This window comes from Mercenaria mercenaria, chromosome 11 (genome assembly GCF_021730395.1).
Source record: "Mercenaria mercenaria strain notata chromosome 11, MADL_Memer_1, whole genome shotgun sequence".
In the NCBI taxonomy this organism is placed as follows: Eukaryota; Metazoa; Mollusca; class Bivalvia; order Venerida; family Veneridae; genus Mercenaria; species Mercenaria mercenaria.
Genome location: NC_069371.1, coordinates 45,489,371 through 45,510,005, shown reverse-complemented (window position 1 = coordinate 45,510,005; position 20,635 = coordinate 45,489,371). Strand labels below are relative to the sequence as shown.

General features: G+C 35.0%; 1 protein-coding gene across 1 annotated transcript in view; it reads right to left on the bottom strand.

Moving 5' to 3' along the window:
• Positions 1 to 20,635, bottom strand: part of LOC123532934 (E3 ubiquitin-protein ligase UBR3-like) — a 48,809-nt gene that overhangs the window by 17,434 nt on the left and 10,740 nt on the right. The window contains 18 exon segments of the mRNA XM_053517321.1: positions 1,763 to 1,842; positions 2,563 to 2,696; positions 3,330 to 3,524; positions 3,903 to 4,013; positions 4,510 to 4,640; positions 5,765 to 5,929; positions 6,304 to 6,395; positions 7,162 to 7,612; positions 8,422 to 8,626; positions 9,293 to 9,391; positions 10,988 to 11,135; positions 11,782 to 11,894; positions 14,437 to 14,541; positions 14,543 to 14,655; positions 15,001 to 15,140; positions 17,402 to 17,454; positions 17,978 to 18,106; positions 18,457 to 18,612. Of these exon segments, the coding sequence (XP_053373296.1) occupies positions 1,763 to 1,842; positions 2,563 to 2,696; positions 3,330 to 3,524; positions 3,903 to 4,013; positions 4,510 to 4,640; positions 5,765 to 5,929; positions 6,304 to 6,395; positions 7,162 to 7,612; positions 8,422 to 8,626; positions 9,293 to 9,391; positions 10,988 to 11,135; positions 11,782 to 11,894; positions 14,437 to 14,541; positions 14,543 to 14,655; positions 15,001 to 15,140; positions 17,402 to 17,454; positions 17,978 to 18,106; positions 18,457 to 18,612 (2,620 nt within the window).

The window sequence follows — 20,635 nt, the reverse complement described above, 5'->3', positions numbered from 1 at the left end:
TAAACTAGAACTGTCACAGGAGTGACTCATACCCCCACCATATGGTCTTGTCACAGAAGAATGGCAACCATAAGAAATCTTAAAAATACTTTGGAGTACTTCATCCTGGGCTTCCACATATAAGTAATACTAGTATAATACTAGTATAGTAATACTAGTAAATATATTAAATCTCTAATATTAGAGATACACTAAAATATACACTAAAAGTGAATACAAAAAAGTGTCTTACCGACCCATGTTACCACAGAAAAATGTTTTTACTTTTTACACAGAACTTATAATAAAAAAGTAAGAAAAATACCTAAAATATTGAAAATCTAAAAATAGGATTTCTAAAAATAGACTTATTCCTGGAATTTAAGGGGAAGAAACTCTGTACAAAAGTTAAAAAAAGGTTACTTCCCTTTGGCTCTAAGCCAATCAGAATGAGATATGGTGAAAATACATCAAAATTAACCTTAAATTCTAGGTAAAAGGGGACACAATTCAAGAAAAATTAGTGTCAGAGTTATGCACCTTGTGTCACATGATGTGGGTGATGAGGTGGAACATCTGTTTTAAGTCTGAATCAAATCCATTCAGTAGTGACTGAGATATAGTGAAAATACATCAAAATCAACCTTAAATTCTTAGTAAAAAGGGGCATAATTCATGAAAAATTGGTGTCAGAGTTATGCACCTTGTGTCACATGATGTGGGTGATGAGGTGGAACATCTATTTTAAGTTTGAATCAAATCCATTTTGTAATAATTGAGATACAGTGAAAATACATCAAAATCAACCTTAAATTTAAAGTAAAAGGGGACATAATTCATAAAAAATTTATGTCAGAGTTAAGCACCTTATGTTACATCATCAGGGTGATAAGGTGGAACAACTATTTTAAGTTTTAATCAAATCCATTTAGTAATAACTGAAATATAGTGAAAATACAACAAAATTAACCTTAAATTCTAAGTAAAAGGGGACATAATTCATGAAAACTTGGTGTCAGAGTTATGCACCTTGTGTCACATGATGTGGGCACATGATGTGGGTGATGAGGTGGAACATCTATTTTAAATTTGAATCAAATCTATTCAGTAGTAACTGAGATATAGTGAAAATACCTCAAAATCAACCTTAAATTCTAAGTAAAAAGGGGCATAATTCATAAAAAAATGGTGTCAGAGTTATGCACCTTGTGTCACATGATGTGGGTGATGAGGTGGAACATCTATTTTAAGTTTGAATCAAATCCATTTAGTAATAACTGAGATATAGTGAAAATACAACAAAATTAACCTTAAATTCTAAGTAAAAGAGGACATAATTCATGAAAACTTGGTGTCAAGAGTTATGCACCTTGTGTCACATGATGTGGGTGATAAGGTGGAACATGTATTTTAAGTTTGAATCAAATCCATTTGGTAATAACTGAGATAATAGATTTCGGGACGCGACGGGACGGGACGCGACAAAACTGACTCCTATATACCCCCCTCAAAAATATGTCTATTAATTGACTTTTACAGTTAAACCCTTATTGCTTGAAGTCACAAGAGATGTGCTTGAGGTATTCAAGGTTTTGAGTTATCTAAGCACAGACTATAAGTAATACATTGCAGGATCACAGAAATTCATAAGTCAGGCCTGATTCTCCATTTATGGATGCTCAAGTGGGCAGTGTTTTGCTGTATTTCAATATAAATAGATGAACAGCCAAAATGATTTCTATTACTGAAGGAAAGATAGAAAGTCAATGTGATGACAACTTACAGAAACAATGTTTTCTGGATGTAGACAGGGGTACACTAAGATCTCCCTTTCTTTGTAACAATTCTAACTCCAAGTTTGTTCTAAAAATGAAACAGGAAAAACATACATCAATCTTAACATATCATTTACTAGTATTATATTATATTAATTATACCAGATTTATATAAGTGCCCTTTTCATGATAAACGTATTCAAAGGCACTTTACATAGCGCAAAGGTAGCCACTCAGGGCGCTAAATTAATCCTCTACTAGTACAGACACAGAGCGATCTGACCAGAGGGATGGAGTGAGATAAAGCCCCCTGAACAGACAAAGAAATCATTTTTTTTAGATACAGGCTTGTCCATCTAACTTAGACTAGCTCTTTGTGAACAGACAGTCTAGTTCTTTAATGTGCCCAGTGTATAGCTCCAGTACATGCGAAGCCATCTTTCCTGGGAAGAACCAGTACTGGCCTCTTAGTTAGGTGGGAGACATTCAAGAGCATCTCAGAAATTTTCAGTGCCTGGACAGTGATCTGAACTCTGGACCTCTGGATTGACCACTAGACCACTGAGCCACCTATAACATCATCTAAAATGTCATGAAAAGTATATTTATATTGATCTTAGCTTACATTCATCTATGTTTTCATTCATCTATTTTATATTACATAACCAATATGAAATTTACATGTCAATATGGAAAAGCAAGGTATTGGACCAATAATGGCAGTTGGACATTTCCATTTGTTTACATATTCTGGCACTCTTCGGTATACATAGTAAGCCATTATGCTAATATGAGTACAAATATTCACCTTGCTACTGAGCATACAAACAGCAGTACACTCTCTGATGTCTGCGAACTTGTGTATGTTTTAAATGCACCATATGTAGCATTAGTTAAATCTTCCATCATACTTCCCATCGCCTTCGTTACTGATGATGATCTCTGAATTAAGACAAGTGATATCAAATACATACTATGACTGACCTATTATAGGCAATTGCATGTGACATGAGTTTTAATGAAATTAAGAGAAATACAATGGGCACAGCTGCCTTCATACAGATTTTACTTTTTATACATATCTAACACGAGCTGTCACTAGACAAATGCCCCCGCAGCACCTTGACCTTTGACCTGGTGACCCCAAAGTCAATAGGGGTCGTGTACTCAATAAGTACTATTAGCATGTGAAGTTTGAAGGTTCTGGGTGCAGTGGTTTGCAAGTAAAGTGCCTTCATGCAAAAAGTTAACATTGTGACAAACGAACGAACTAACGGACGGACAGTTGAAAACTAATATGCCTCCCTTCTGGGGCATAAAAAGAGCTACAATCCTAAGAATTCTGGAAGTTCCCAAGTATTTTCCTTCATGTGTATGGACACATTTATACAAGGGTGACCAAAATAATTTTAATTCTAAACTTAAAAATATCAGATGTTATTTAAAATTCTGTAACCGAAGTCATAAAAGCACTTTTGCCTAAGAGTTTAAAATGATGACACTATGGAACTATAGATAAAAAAGGGTTTAAAACAATAACAGAAGGGGATTATGTGTAACACAGAAGCTACTCACTGGTGTTATAGGCCGCTTCACCATCATGTCAGCTAGGTCATGCACCATCTGTTTTGGGTCATATGACACAGGTCTGGTTAGAGTATACTTGTTCTCCTCTGGCAGTATTGGTATCACAGAGTTTGACAGTTGCAGACATAGAGGGCAAGAGTACTCTCCTTTACTGACCAGCAGATTGTTGTGACTTCCCTGTCCCTGGAACAAAAATATAACCTTTTGCTAAAAGACTATCTATATATACGAACAGACTATAAAAATTTTAAGCTTCATCTACTGACATTCAGCAAAAAACTTTTATCCGCACATCCTTTAGCTGTTAAACAGAAATCATTTCAAGTGACCTTGACTTTTCCAATATTCAACCCAAAAGCAACCTGGTCATCTACCAGTTGCAAATCTTATCTATCTAGGTTGATAGTGGGTTCATTTGTTAACCACATGCAATCGTCCAAAGAAGACAACCATAGGCCTAAAGCAATATACCTTTGTCATCTTTAAAAGAGACACAACAAATTTCAAGGTCAACCATGTGTTTCAATAAATAATAGTATTGACTATAAATAATCCACATACCAGCAGGGATGCCACGTAAGACGTATGGCAGTCTAAATGCAAATAATGTCCACAGGTCTGGACCAGTACCCCACCATCCCAACCAATATTTACAGATGTCTGGCAGGAGCTCTGAAAATTCAATATTTAAACTTGTATATATACAGTTCAACACACCTCTGCTTATATTTAAAAGACTGTTAAAGCCAATTAATCAGCTATAACCATTCTGCAACTTTCAAACACACATAGCAATGTTCATTGGGTCCCATATTTATCCTTAATTTACTTCTTAAGTTTATACTTATAGGTAAGAATGTCGAACATTCAAATTGCTTCTGCATTGTTTAAAAACATTCTTAATAATTCTAAACTCTCACTTGAGCTACCTGTAGCTGCAGATGGTATACTCATGCAGATCCATCAAAATCTCAGCTCATTTAGTAAGAAACAGAAAAGAAAATTTCAGACGTAAAACACTGATGAATACAGGCTCAATTAGTTTATAACGTTTCTCACATGCAAAAAGTGGCTGACCCAGGCAACAGTTGGGTAGATAAGTCTTAAATTAAATTTATCATATTTCCTTGGATCAAATTATTCATAGGAAAGTAAACATTTTCTATACCTCTTCAAAATGCCGGAAGAGGGTTTCGAGTCGTTTTGTTTGAACTCTTGAGCAGGTAGTGATTCTCTGTCTTGTTTTATCTCCCAATGTTAAAATCTTCCGTGTTTCTGTCTGTGGTCTATGTCCTAGAACTATAACACAAAATATGATCTATATTATGTGAAGATATGGCATTACTAGAAGCAAAAATCTGACACAAACTCAGTTGAGAAATGTATTCTTTTGATTTTGTGAGCAATATGATACAGTTTTCACAAATCTTCACAATCTCTTGAAAGACTGTGAACATTTATTAAAATCACCGAAACTGAAATAATATTATTAAATGATGATATCAGTAAATTGTCATCTTTTTTTTAAAGGTGTAAGTACATGTACTACTGTCAAGTCATTAATATTCGTGGGGGGGCTAATTTTCGTGGATTTCGTGGTTGAGTCAATCCACGAAATTTCATCCCAACAAACAAGTAAAATTCCTATTCATTTATGTTCAAAAGTTGAAATCCACGAATTCATATCCCCATGAAATTTCCGTTTTGACCAAAACAACGAAATTTAATGCCCACGAAATTAAATGATTTTACAGTAATCAAAAATCACATCTTAAGGTATTCACAACTGGATCCACAGAGAAAGTTTATGAGCCTATAACATTTAGGTTCAATATTATGAAAATATAACTGAAAAGCTTTTATCATTCCTGTGAACTAAGAAATTTGATGATTACAACTGTGTAGACCTTTAAAGAAAAACAAATTGAGAATATTCACCCTTTATCCCATTCTGTAAAACCTTATCATGCTGGACATGATTGCCTTTGTCTTTGCGACCAGTGTAGATCATGATCAGCCTGCACAACTGTGCAGTCTGATCATGATCTGCACTGTTCGCCAGTCAGTCAGTATCTTTTTGGTAAGCACCCCTTTTAACAGTTAATGGTACTGTCCAAATTGGAAGATGGACAGGTTCATTATAGAAATTTAAATGGTTTTGGAAGATGGACAGGTTCATTATAGAAATTTAAATAGTTTTGGAAGATGGACAGGTTCATTATAGAAATTTAAATGGTTTTGGAAGATGGACAGGTTCATTATAGAAATTTAAATGGTTTTGGAAGATGGACAGGTTCATTATAGAAATTTAAATGGTTTTGGAAGATGGACAGGTTCATTATAGAAATTTTAAGGATTATGGAATGAAAGACATCTTAATAACAGGAATACTGCCTGGCTGGTGTTATTAATTCCTAACTCACCACTAGAGGCTTGCAGGAAGACCACAAGACCAATAGTTCTCTCTGCTGTAGAGGGAGTACTCTGATTACAGATCACACAATCGTATGTTTCCTCCTCCTGGTCCATATCCTCTGAAGTATCATCAAACGACTCCGAACTACGTGACGGACCAACATCTGGACCATCTGAAATAAGTTAAAAGACCTTCAAAATCTGATTTAATTTTGCAATATATTTACCAATATGATCCCTAACTAATATTTTCTTAAAAAACGCTGACATAAGATATCATCCCTGTATCAGACCAATGACAAGTATAGAACACTAATGGTGCTAAGAATCTTTTATCACGTTTATGGCCATCACAATTTGCAAACTGTGCTCTCGTGAAAATTATTTCACCCCCTAGCAGTTTCTGACACTGCAATATTACCACAGCAAGCACAAATTTTACTGTTGTGAAACGATGGCACTAATTACACCCAGACACTACAGCTTAGACAAAAAAACTTTGCTAATTTCAGAACACATAATACAATCACAAAAATATCACAGATACCTCCCGTGTCCATAGCTTGTTCCATAAATGCTTTTTGTTTTGATGCAAATTCTTCCATCAATTTTTGCTGGCGTTCCCTTGCCTTTCTCCTCCTAAAAGTATTTCAGCAGTAAGAAACATTTTTTTCACATAAAATAATGAGAACATAAGAATGTTGCCAATCTTTCTACACTTAAAAGATACTATAAAACATAATGCTTCAGATATAAAAAGAAATATGTGTCTCCATCAAAGAAAAATGTAAGTTTGTTCTCAAGATGACGTGTCCATTTTGCACTGTTTCTTTGCAAATTTCTGCTATAAAATTGTTTTTCAAAAATATATTACAGGGTGACAGACAGACAGATAGGGGGATAGTATTCCTATATATATCTCCTCGCTAATTTGCAGTTGCCTAGATCAACACTTGCCAGTCTAACTTAAACAGGGTAGAAATTACCAATTTTATTGTCTTTAAAACCTGCTGTAGAAGTGTCTATTATAAAGGTGACACGATCAACAGAAGTGATTAGGTGTATTATAAGTAGCTACATGTAGGCATACTTGTTTATTTTTCTATAAACATGAAGCCTCAATGCTCACTATAGCCTTGTAAAACAACTGTCTCAACATTTTTCCTACAAGAGCCAGAATTGCAAGAGTATTACAAAACACTCCAACCTGTACACTATTAAGCAGCTAGCCAAGGTAGCAACATAATCTGACTGCTTAAGGCAAAAAGTCAGTTTGGGAAGTTATGTCACAGGCTATTTAATGCAAGTTGCTGCTTAACACAGGTGACCCTTAAAGCAGGTTAAACTGTACCGGTTGTCTATGAAAGTGGAATTCAGAAGTACAACATCTAACATTCTGAAGTACCTTGTTTCTGGATCCATTGACTTTCCCTTTTTAGGTGACGCCCCTTCTTTCGGCTTCTGTAAGTTGTACAGGTCTTCCAATGATCTAGCACAGTCTCTACTTTGCCTGCAAAGTCTATCTAACACACGCTCAATAAAGTGAGCACCATCACCAACACTGGAATCTTGAGGCGTCTTTGTCGAAACAGATGCCGGCACGTACATGTTATTTTTTCCTGCCATTTTTGCATGAAGCTTGAATAAGATTGTCAATAAGCTTTCATTTACTGGAACTTGCTGCGTTTTTGGTGCCTCTGTGCTCACCCCTCGAGAGTCAAATTTGGGTATGGCAGTACTGGTGGACGGATGGACTGTGAGCAAGTTAGTCTGGTTGCCTGAGGTGTTGGAGGGCATAGCTGAAAGTATTGAAGGGATCTGACCCGAGTGTGCTGCTGTTATAGGGCCACTTGTACCTGTTACATACAAAACAAAGGGAGAATATGAAAATAAAATAAAGGGAGATAAGAGGCTACAAAATGAAATAAAGGGAGATAATTATGTTCAAAACAGGTAATATTTACACTTAATGTAAAGTAGGTAGAAGTTTACAATCTGGATAATTAAAGATATACTGAGAATTTTTACGAACATACAATCATACAAAATGGAACACAAACAAAGTCCTTCCCAGACAAATTCCCTCTCTTCAATTTGCCCAACAAGGACAAAACCTCATATCTGAGTCTTTCAATCTTATGCAATATTCACTTCATTCAATTAAAAATTAATAATTATCATTCATTTGTAATCTCAAGAGTTTTCATCCATTAAAATTAAAGGGGAAACTTCTTTTTTGACCGAATATGTAACAGTTCATAATCCATTCTAAAGTAATACATACAAGAGAATATAAACTTGATTGTATAGTTCATTGACATGTTGAATACCCTTTACACATCCTTAAAAATTTATTCAATAAACAAATGAAATCATCATAAAACTATTTTAATACAACAAGCACTTATAATAAATGAATAGAATAATTGGTACTACCATAATTGTGCCAGTATGAATAGTATTTCTTAAACACACGCACAAAAAAAATACCATTCCTTTTAGACAGATTAAAACAAAAACACTAGGAAGTTTATAAAACACAATAAATGTAATCAGACACTGCTAATATCGCAATTTAGTTTTGCACACTGTACTGCTTCTAAAACCATGAAGAAATCTTGAATAACATGCTTCCTTAACACATGGATTAAAACATGCTGTATACCTGCAAGTGCACTTGGTGCCAACTGAAACATCTCTTCAAATGATGTATCCATCGTCATGGACAGTGGTCCCTCCTGCTCGAGATTCACGTGCATGAGGGGTATCTCAACATCTCTGATTGTCTCCCTGACATTCTGGAAGATGTCACTACCAGAGAACCATTCCTTATAGTTCCTGTCAGGTACAGAGGCTGGCGATGGCTTCATCTGATCAACAGTACATTTTAACTATATATTTAGTAATTCTCACAAGAAACTGATAAAAATGTAAAATAAACACAGTCAAAAAAGGGCCATAATCTGAATAAAATTCACCCAAGAGTTCCCTTACTTGGTTATTTCAGTAGATATGACGACTGGGAAGCATTAAATGAAGTTTCAATCCCATACATGGATTTGTTACCGAGATACAGTTTGGTAACTAGATGCCAGCAAAACTTAACCAAATTTTCATAGTCCAAAAAAAGGCCATAATTTAAAGTGAATTCAAACAAAAGTTATCTGACTTGGTCATTTCACTGATATCAGATGGATTGATGACTAGGAAGGCTAGAATAAAGCAATTATGCATTGTTTACCGAGATATAAGCTTGCAGGCAAAACTTTAACCAAGGTGTGACACTTATGCCTATGCCGTGTGCAGGACAGCTCTATTCTCCAAATAGCTAAGCTAAATATGTGCTTTGTTTAAGCTGCCTTTAATATAAACTTACTGATATTGTTCCCCTAAAGTTGAGAATATTAAAATAAGTAAAACTATCTTAAAGCGCCCATCTTTTTTTGTTAATCTCCACTTCACTAAACTTCACAATGTGAAGATTCTTGACTTAAGTAACATTAGGACCAAAGTCCAGGGTAAATTTCCAAACTTACCCTTCTATTACTGCCTGGGTTGGGCACTGTGATAGCCAGCTCTAACAGATGTATGGCATAGTAACAAACACTCTCTGGTATGGTAGCGTCTTTCAGCGCCTGAAAGTTTAAATATCACACATTTATATATGTGAATTGAAACAGAAGTAAAACAAAATTCCCCGCTATTATTTTAGTACCAGTTTTTAATAGAATGTAACCAGATTTTTTTTGTGAATGTGACTAATTAGGAAACATTGCTTAAATTTGTGAAACTCGTGCAACTAAAAGTTTTAGTAACCTTGCACAATTAACTTTGACTTTTATACTCAGATGACTAATGTTTGTGTCAAGCTCGGATAACCTTAAAATCACCAAAATCATAAAAATTGTATGAATATATTTGTTAGTTTGTTTAATGTTCCTGGTATATATAACCTCCTCCCAGCAAGTTACTGCCAACATTCCCCACATGAATTATAAAATATCTGCCTTTGCTTAAAGAGTTTTTCAATGGTATTACAGTTATTTCCAGTAGTTTTTTGTGTAACTTTTTCAATCATAAACATTTGCTAGTTGGATTTAAAGTGACACTTATATGCCATTGGGAACTTTTTCAGCCAAAATGGTGGAGGATAACCCAAGGTGCCAATATGCGCAATATATCAGGCAATGGTGGGCACCTGGGTAGATTTATTCATTTATTTGGGTTTTACGGTGCACCAACACAGTATAGGTTATATGGCGCCAAACAGGACTAAAATTTTGGTTCCACATCTCATTTACATCGAAATAAAAACATGAGGTATGGAATCAAAATTTGCATACCTGCTGGAATCACAGAGTTACTGCAAAACCAAGTGTTAAGGATAACATGGTGTAATAGGCCTCAATTTCACCAAAAGCGTACAAACAACTTGATAATGTAAGCTTTAAAAATGTCAAATGATAGAAATAAGGTGCATAATGACGTTATATAGTGATAGAAGTTCTCAAAAATTTCCTTTAGATTACCTCCCCTAATAATTTTGGTTTTTCATAAGTTATCTCCCATGAAAACTAGAAATAAAAAAGATTTTCTCCTTTTCCCTAAGGGGAATTTTAGATTTCTTTTTGATATTTGTATCAGAATCATATAATGCAGCTTTCTACCGCAAAATGTTCTCGAAACTCAAGTTCAGATTCTCATAATCAAAGAAATTATATATTTCCCATAGGTATCAATGTTAACTTCAATACCGATCATCTCCCCAAAAATATAATAAAATTTGTAAAATCTCGCGGTGAAAAGTTTTTAATTTTGAATATCTTTAAAGTGACCAAATTTCATTTAAATATTACCATCCAGTTACAAGATATGAAATATGGCTATTACACCATGTTATCCTCAAGACCCTATTAGTCGCCTCTTACGATCATGCAAGGGTAAGGCAGTGGTTACAATTCTTTTCATACACAAATCGTCCCAGAACCACATGGGGCTGGGCATTATCACCGATCTTACCGAAACCATCTTGATAGAACCCGGCTCAAACATAGAGGTAATGAGCAAGTGATTCACCTAGAAACCTTAAATCACCCTTCACTACATTAAACATAAGTCTCTTGTACACTGTCATTTCAATCAGGTAGAGCCTCTGCATAACCTGTGGACTGAAATCATATTCATCACTGATAAAACAATGCTCACTCAATTATTTCTTTAGGCCGGCTTACCTTTTGTAAGACTGTAAACAGAAGAGAATGCAATGTCTTGCAGTGAAGTATTCTGTACATGGCTTTGTAACATTTGAGGACCTCCCCAGGTGGTTTGAAAGGTGGCCAAGGCTGACTCTTTCCCTTGAAGTTCCTCTTCTTCCTTAAACTGCAAGTAACATATAAACTTACACAACAAGGTTCAATTAATCTCCGTACTTTAATTTCTTTCTACATTACATACTCTTGAAATTTCCCAAACAAGACAGAGATGAAGCCAGAAGATGCTTTGTCTTAAGTAGATAAGTCACTAATAATCAAAGGATTTCCTAATGAGATACATGAAAAGGAAGTATAACATTTAAAACTTTCAACTTCTAATAGATTATGTTAAATTAGTTCTTTCCTAAAGAGAGAAGATGAAAAGGAAAGATCTCTTTCAAATGCAACTCAATTTGCGACATGCAGGAGGACATCAGCCACCTTTCTGCTTGCTTGAATATAGCTGCATATGCAAGTGCCTACTTCAGGCACCAGGGCATAAGCCAGATGTACAATTTTCTCACAGACAAAATTCTTTGAAGTTTTGTTGATGTGTTTTTCACTTTCCATTACCTCTCATGCAGACTAAATCCAATCAAGTGTACTAGTATTTTGCTAGGCTGCACTCTAGGCTTCCTAAGGATCTTCTTAAAGACATTTTTTAAACTCACCACAACAATAAAGAAAGGAAGTGTTATGTCAGAAACCCTAATTTTAGCCAAAGAAGAACTTAATTGGGTTTTTAGCCATAGAAGAACTTAACTCCTACTTACAATTCTGTGTATCTATCCATAGCTGACTGGAAGTCATTCTTATAGACAGCTCTCAGCAACACGTGTACTGGATCAAACTCCTCTTCCCATAATTCATCTGAAATAATGAGATTCTAAAGTGGCTAAACAATCCAATCCTGTCTGAAATTTCTGAACTATAGCTTCAATTCTGAAATTTTCTTAGAAGAAAGAATTTATTTATCTATTTGGGTTTTACGGCGCACCAACACAGTATAGGTTATATGGCGCCAAACAGGACTACAAATTTTGGTTCCACATCTCATTTACATCAAAATAAAAACATGAGGTATAGAAGAAAGAAAGAGTCGAGAAATTGTTACAGCTTCCTTTAAAAAAATCTGACATTTCCTATCCTCAGTGACCAGTAAGCAAGTTATTTAATTAACAGATACATATGAAAGTTCCCAACGCTCAAACTTTTAAAAGAAAATTTTGCACCTAGCAATGCCCCAGAACCACTCACATTAAATGCTCACATTGGCTCATTATTGATAGAAATTTCCAAAAAGCTTAAAGACTGACAGTGGCTTCAAATTGACAGTGGCTTCAAATAAGACCAACCAAGACATTATATAAAAACAAGAGGACCATGATGGTCCTGAATCGCTCACCTCTTCCCACATGACCCAGTTTTGAGTATGACGTCGTTTTTTCTATTATTTGACATAGTGACCTAGTTTTTGAGCTCATGTGACCCAGTTTTAAAGTTGACCTAGATATTATCAAGATAAAAATTCTGACCAATTTTCATGAAGATCCATTAAAAAATATGGTCTCTAGAGAGGTCACAAGGTTTTTCTATTATTTGACCTATTGACCTAGTTTTCGAAGGTACGTGACCCTGTTTTGAACTTTACCTAGATATCATCAAGGTGAACATTCTCACTAATTTTCATGAAGATCACATGAAAAATATGGCCTCTAGAGAGGTCACAAGGTTTTTCTATTTTTATACCTACTGGCCTAGTTTTTGATCGCACGTAACCCAGTTTCGAAACTGACCTAGATATCATCAAGGTGAACATTCTGACCAATTTTCATGAAGATCCATTGAAAAATATGGCCTCTAGAGAGGTCAAAAGATTTTAATAATTCTAGACCTACTGACCTAGTTTTTGATCGCAGTTGACCCAGTTTCAAACTTGACCTAGATATCATCAAGCCGAACACTCAGACCAACTTTCATACAGATCCCATGAAAAGTATGGCCTCTAGAGAGGTCACAAGGTTTTTTTATTATTTGACCTACTCACCTAGTTTTTTAAGGCACGTGACCCAGTTTCAAACTTGACCTAGCTGTCATCAAGGTGAACATTCTGACCAATTTTTATGGAGATCCATTCACAAATATGGCCTCTAGAGAGGTCACAAGGTTTTTCTATTTTTAGACCTACTGACCTAGTTTTTGACCGCACATGACCCTGTTTCGAATCTGACCTAGATATCATCAAGATAAACATCAGACCAATTTTCATACAGATCCCATGAAAAATATGGCCTTTAGAGAGGTCACAAGATTTTTCTATTATTTGACCTACTGACCTAGTTTTTGATGGCATGTGACCCACTTTCGAACTTGACCTAGATATCATCAAGATGAACATTCAGACCAACTTTCATACAGATCCCATGAAAAATATGGCCTCTAGAGGGGGTCACAAGGTTTTTCTATTATTTGACCTACTGACCTAGTTTTTGAAGGCACGGACCCACTTTAAAACTTGACCTAGATATCATCAAGGTGAACTTTTCTGACCAATTTTCATGAAGATCTCATGAAATATTTGGCCTCTAGGAGGTCACAAGGTTTTTCTATTTTTAGACCTACTGACCTAGTTTTGACCACAAGTAAACCCAGTTTCGAACTTGACCTAGATATCATCAAGATGAAAATTCAGCCCAAAACTTTCATACAGATCCATGAAAAAATAGGCCTCTAGAGAGGTCAAAAGGGGTTTTTCTATTATTTGACCTACTGACCTAGTTTTTGAAGGCATGTGACCCAGTTTTCGAACTTGACCTAGATATCATCAAGGTGAACGTTTGACCATTTTCATAAAGATCTTGTGAAATATATGGCCTCTGGGAGAGGTCACAAGGTTTTTCTATTTTTGACCAAATGACCTAGTTTTGATGGCACGGACCCAGTTTCGAACTTGACCTAGATATCATCAAGGGAACATTCTGACCAATTTTCATGAAGATCTTTTTAAAATATATGGCCTCTAGAGAGGTCACAAGGTTTTTTCTATTTTTAGCCCTACTGACCTAGTTTTTGATGGCACGTGACCCAGTTTCGAACTTGACCTAGATATCATCAAGATAAACATTCTGACCAACTTTCATAAAAATCCCATGAAAAATGTGACCTCTAGAGTGGTCACAAGCAAAAGTTTACGGACGCACGGACGCACGGACGCACGCACGCACGCACGGACTGACGGACGGACGACGGACGACGGACACCGCGCGATCACAAAAGCTCACCTTGTCACTTTGTGACAGGTGAGCTAAAAAAGATACGTCACTTTCAGTTCACAATGTCTAAAGGAAAATGAAAGCTAGACAGCAGGAAATTAGTATATTTTTAATTTATTGAAGTGATAGTCAATCTTTAAAGGAAATTTCTTTCACCTTTAGGTTGGTCGTTCCTTGCTGGAGGCCACCTCCAGGTTCAAAATTTGGTGCCTTGTAATTTGCCACATCTTTCAGTGTGGGTTCAAAAAGATCCTTCCCGGGTGGCCTGTCATCCCGACTTCTCGGGCTCAAGTCCATCAAACTGACTGGGTTGGACGTCATTCAAAAACAGTAACGTGGCCATCTCGAGTCGTGTTAGTTCTTTATCTGACATGCCTAGATAGATAAGAACATTTACATTTCAGCATACTAGTGCAGCTGTCCTAAATATTCTGACGTTTAAACTAAATGCAAATAGGATAATTTCAAAAAAGTTTACCTTTCATCATTCGATTTCAAATATTTTCTAATTTTAATGAAATTTTGTTCAGGAAAGCCAAAATATCTGTTTCAAAAAGATGTAAGAATTTCTCCTCCAAATTGGCACTGCCACCATTTCCCCAAAACAAAGTCATTAAAATCAACCAGTTTTCAAGTTAACCATTTGATGAACTACCTTAAATTTTAACAACAGTATTTTTTATCCCATTCACCTAATCAAAACAAGTCACTATGACAAACCAAGGTATGTTCGAACATGCAGGAGCATAGTAAAGAATTGTAGCGCTCCTTCCAACATAGACAGTTCCTGTTCTTTCTCCATCTTGTAGCTCCGTGGACCAGGATTTGGATTAAATGACATCCAGTCACTGATGTGGTACCTAAAAATCACCTAAGTATGTATATATAGGTTCAACCAATAGTTTGGCTAATGCAAGATTGTCCACATAAATAGGTATGGCAAGCCACTCCAATAACTTTTGCCAAAATATCAATCATAACTTTTTTTGTTGCATGTAAAGACACACCAACACAATTATACATGTAGGTCAATTATGACTGCCTGAAACACAAATAGTAATGTCATAAGTTAAAAGAATTTACACAGTTTTTGAAAATGATACAATTATATTTCGGTTGAAGAAGCACATGCCATGGCATTTTCAAGATGATTCCAGTAAATTTCAAATCCTAACCTAATTTAGAAAACTTAATGACATAGTAGTACTGCTTGGTATAATCTTAAAGGTTACCGTGTTTCGCACTGTTTTGCAATTTTTAAACAACTTTTACCATGCCGTTTTTTATAAATTTTGCATAACTTATGGTATCTCCTCAAGCTCAAGTAGAGACAAATTTCAGGTGATGGCCACTATCCAAAACGTTTGCAGAGAACTCATTTACCATTAATTTTTAAAAAAAGAAACATCAAACTATTGGGTAAACAATTATAAAACACAAAATAAAAATGTCAATATCATTTTTTCTAGGGTTTTCCTCAAGTAATGGATTTAATGAGACAGAATTCTTACTTCAACATTGAAAAAATAAGGTCGAATCCTGTGTTTCTGTTTTGAATTTTGCTTACTTCCTTCAAAAATAACCTTGGGGAAGACGTAAAACCTACCTAAATTTCTCCACGATATATAATCTAAAGAGTGAAAGCCCAAAAAAGAGAACTTTTACCACATGCAAAATCAATATTTTTAAGATTTGTAACTCTACCCCTTCTGTTTAAGTAGTAAATTTATTGACAGCAAGAAATCGCTTATTTAATTTTTTCCCCCCCATTTTGTACAATAAATCAATTATAAGTCTTGAAAGAAGTAAAAACTTACAAGAAAAAAAGGAAAATAACGGGAAAAAATTTGGTCCCAGTAGGGTTTTAACCTACGCCCCCTGAGAATTGCAGTAAAAGTAGGTTTATGGTAGGAATTGAATACTCTTCAAAAAGGAGGTACTCTATTACGCTTCTAATACCTTAAAATAATAACCTCTTATATTGGTCCTAACATAAACAGAGCACCGCCTTTTGGGGGGCTGACGCTCATCTGATTTTTTTTGTAAAAATAGAAATATTGTCCTACCCATGATTTTTTTAAATCTAAAAAGGGGCCCTCACTCTTGCAAAAAGGGAGGGATAGAGTTTGTTTCTTGATGTACATGTCCACTTATGATGGTGAAAACTGTTGCAAGTTTTAAAGCCCCTAGCTTGATAGGTTTATGAGAAAAGTTGATTTAAAAATAATATAAACCAAGGAAATGATTTTTCTAAGTCCAAAAGGGGCAATAATTATTGCAAAAAAGCAGGATGGAGTTAGTTGCTTGCGTACAGGGTCAGCTTATGATGGTGAACAAAAGTTGCAAGTTTAAAGCAATGCTTTGATAGTTTAAGAGAAAAAGTTGACCTAAACATAAAACTTAACCAGGAAATTTTGATATTTTCTAAGTCCAAAAGGGGCCCTAAATCTTGCAAAAAGCAGGATGGAGTTATGTTTCTTGCTGATACAGGGTCAGCTTATGATGGTGAACAAGTGTTGCAAGTTTTAAAGAATGCTTTGATAGTTTAGAATAAAGCTGACCTAAACATAAAATTAACCAAGAAAACTGATTTTTAAGTCCAAAAGGGGCAATAATTCTTGCAAAAAGCAAGATGGAGTTATGTTTCTTGATGTACAGGGTCTGCTTATGATGGTGAAAAAGTATTCCAGTTTCAAAGGGAAAAGCTTGATAGTTTGGAGAAAAGTTGACCTAAACATAAAACTTAACCAAGAAATCTGATATTTTCTAAGTACAAAAGGGGCCATAAATCTTGCAAAAAGCAAGATGGAGTTATGTTTCTTGCTATACAGGGTCAGCTTATGATGGTGAACAAGTATTCCAAGTTTCAAAGCAATAGCTTTGATAGTTTAGGAGAAAAGCTGACCTAAACATAAAACTTAACCAGGCAACGCCGACGCCGACGCCGACAACCGCTCAAGTGATGACAATAACTCATCATTTTTTTTCAAAAAATCAGATGAGCTAAAAAGATAGAATATAAGTTTAGCGTAAACATCATAAGTAGTACACAAACTATGTTGTAGCATACACATGTATGTAACCATAGTGACCTAGGACTGAAAAACAGACAGACACTTACCTATCAAGAACAGTCTGAACAAAATAATCTGGATCCAGTCTACTTGCACACACCTGCAAAGTTGATTAGAATATTAGCACAGAATTTACTCTGTTTTACCCTATACATGTATATATAAACCCATAAGCTGTCGATTTTGCACGACAGCTTTAGTTTTCAGTATAGTCTGAAAATTCTATGAAGTAAATTTCAAATAATATATCAAAGATAATGCTGCATTTAACATATCCTGCCCAGTACCAAAAGATTACACAAACTTTCTTTCTTACTGAGCAACTTGTGCATATGAATGGAAGATTCTGCATACTTCAAGGTTATTGTTGGGTTTAAAAACCCACTGACACAATTACAAAGTCATCAAGAAGTTTTCCATAGTAAACTGTTGAGGAAGACCCCAGGTACTTCTCATAGCATTATTTAAGGCACAGGCAAGTACCTGGGTAGATCCACCAACCTTGTGCAAACCAGCTGGATAGCTACTCATGAAAGAATTTTAGACCCCAAGCAGGGCTCTAAACATACTGTGGTGCAGGGCAAGTGAATCAAAGTCAGTGACCTTAACTATCTCTCACCTACCTGCATCAGATATATGTCAGCATCTACCATAGAGTAACAGAAGTGACACTGTACATATGTCATTGCTTGTCCCTTAATCTGTAGACCATTTCTCACCCACATATTGCAGTATACTTCTGTTGTGGCAACCTTAAACAGACAAATATTAACATTTTGGCAGAAAGTTGAACAAGTTCTTTATCTGTTCGTGTATAACTTCAGTGATCACAGTTTAAATAAATGTTCCCAGAATTCTTCTCAAAATCGTTTTATTCTGCAAGAAATTCAAAATTTTTTTATCCCCTTTATAAGACTCAGTCAATTCCAACTGACATGCAGATACAATCTGATATTGTGTCAAGAACTGCACAGTTGAATTAATATTTACAGGCCAGAATTTTTCTTCAGATTTTTTCCAGAGGTTCAATAGTGTATAATGACACTTACAAAGCAATAATATACTCAATTTAAAGTCATCCCTATTTAGATAGGACATTTACCTGTATCTGTAATAGGTGAGTTAACAAACTTTTCAACATCCTCTCTGGTGGTACGACAGATGTAAGATCTTGTTTCTGATGCTGCACAGCTTGTACCATAAAAGTAGCGAGGTAACGATGTAACGGAAGGTGGAACGTCAGCTGTAGTGGGTTTGGCTGCAAAGAAAAACGTGTGCATGATAAATTTTGTTTGTTTAATCTTGGGTTTAGCGCCATTGTTCAACAGTACTTTAGTTATATAATGACGGGCAGTTAACCTAACCAGTGTTCCTCGATTCTGAACCAGTAAAAACCTTTTCTCCAGAAGTAACTGCCAACTTCTCCACATGAATCAAAGGTGGAGGACAAATGATTTCAGATATAATGTCTTATTCCAAATCGATATAGAGAACATACGCCTTGCCCTACCATGTGCTTGCCCAACTGAGCTTAGAGGTCTGGCAAATACAAATTTTATAGTACAGCATAAAATTTTCAAATTAATTACAGACATAAATGGAATGTTTAAACTTTTAAATTTAAATTCTGAAACTGCTTTATTTTCTATTAAACTGATCTGAAAACATTATCGCTGAAAACTTTCTGTATTTTTTTTTTACAGTTTTCTTTTTGTTTGGGACGTTCATTTTACTTACTCAGTACTGGAACATGCATAAATTGACATTACATGTTATACATTCAGTTCTATTTGCTTGAGATTTTACCTAATTGTATAACACTATTAAGTCAGTTAAGTTCAGTAATGTAATGGAAGTCAGTTAATACAAACAAGGCATGATTACAGTACAATTAGTTTTAAACAACTTCCTAGCATGACAAATAGGTGGAGGCAAACTGAAAACAGAAGCTTCTTTCATGCCATTCTTGCAACTGAATTCACACATTACAGGTAGGTGGTATAAACCTCTCCCAATCCAGCCAGATTGAAATCTGTTTTATTTCTATCTGTGCCCAAGCTTTTTTGCTGATTTCAAACCCATCTGATTGAGAAGGGTTTTGTTGCAAATAGAAACAACAGCTCAGTAGCTAACCACCTGACTGTGACTGTTTGACCTTGAATAAAGCCCGAGTGTGTAGCTCTAACAAGATTTTTCTGATTTGATTTAGTTACCAGTACATACTTTTTGACCCAAGATGATTAATTTCAAATATGACCTAAATTAAATGAAGATAAACATGCTGACCAGGTTCCATAAAGATCTGGTAGCATTTTTCATTTGGTTTATGGTCACAACAATTTAATCCTAGACAAATGGCAATTTTTTCCTGCTTTTTCATGGTGATGGATGAACTGTGCCCCTTCGAGCATTATTTCAGGCAGAGGCATGCCTCCAAGTAGAACCACTGACCTTTTACAAACAAGATGGATGGCTTCCTCATCAGGGTTGTTAATAATTACTTGCAAAAGTAATGCATTAAATTAGCATTATCTGGAAAAAGATGGCATTAAATTAGCATTAGCATTACTAATTTTTATCAAAATAATGCATTAAATTAGCATTACATAGGGTGCATTAGCATTAGCATTAGCATTACTTTTTGAGAATCATTGCATGTTATTATCACATACATTGTTTGTTTTTCATTAAATCATTTTAGTTTACCTAGGTCATCTACATGAATAGTTAAATACATGTATGACTTCCTTGTATTATATCTGATTTTTTTCTTTTACCATTACTTTATATATAATTATATAAAAAAAAAAAATATGTTGAAGTACAGCATGCATGAGAATTTAAATTGTAAGAGAAAGTCAAGTACCTGTTTAATGACTCTCTAACAGCCTAATTTAACCTGACATGTAAAAGCTAGCTGCCTTAAGGTCTTAAACATCACTATCAGTGGCATAGTGTTAATTGATAAAAAGGCGTCAAAAGATAATAGATTGTTTGATATTTTGGGTGACAAATCTAATAATGTCACACTTCTATGGCTATTATAAATATGTTTATTTATTCAAGTTTATTTACAAATAAGCATGAGTCCCACTTTATGTGGGCAGCATCAGCATATACATTTCTATAATACATACATTCAGTAATATATCACATGACAAAAAGGAAAACGGCTACAAATTGTTCATATATAGGGCTATATACAATGATTGATTTCTTATATGTATACACAATAATATACTTTACAGTAAAATATCTTCTTTGCTCTATGAAAAATAATT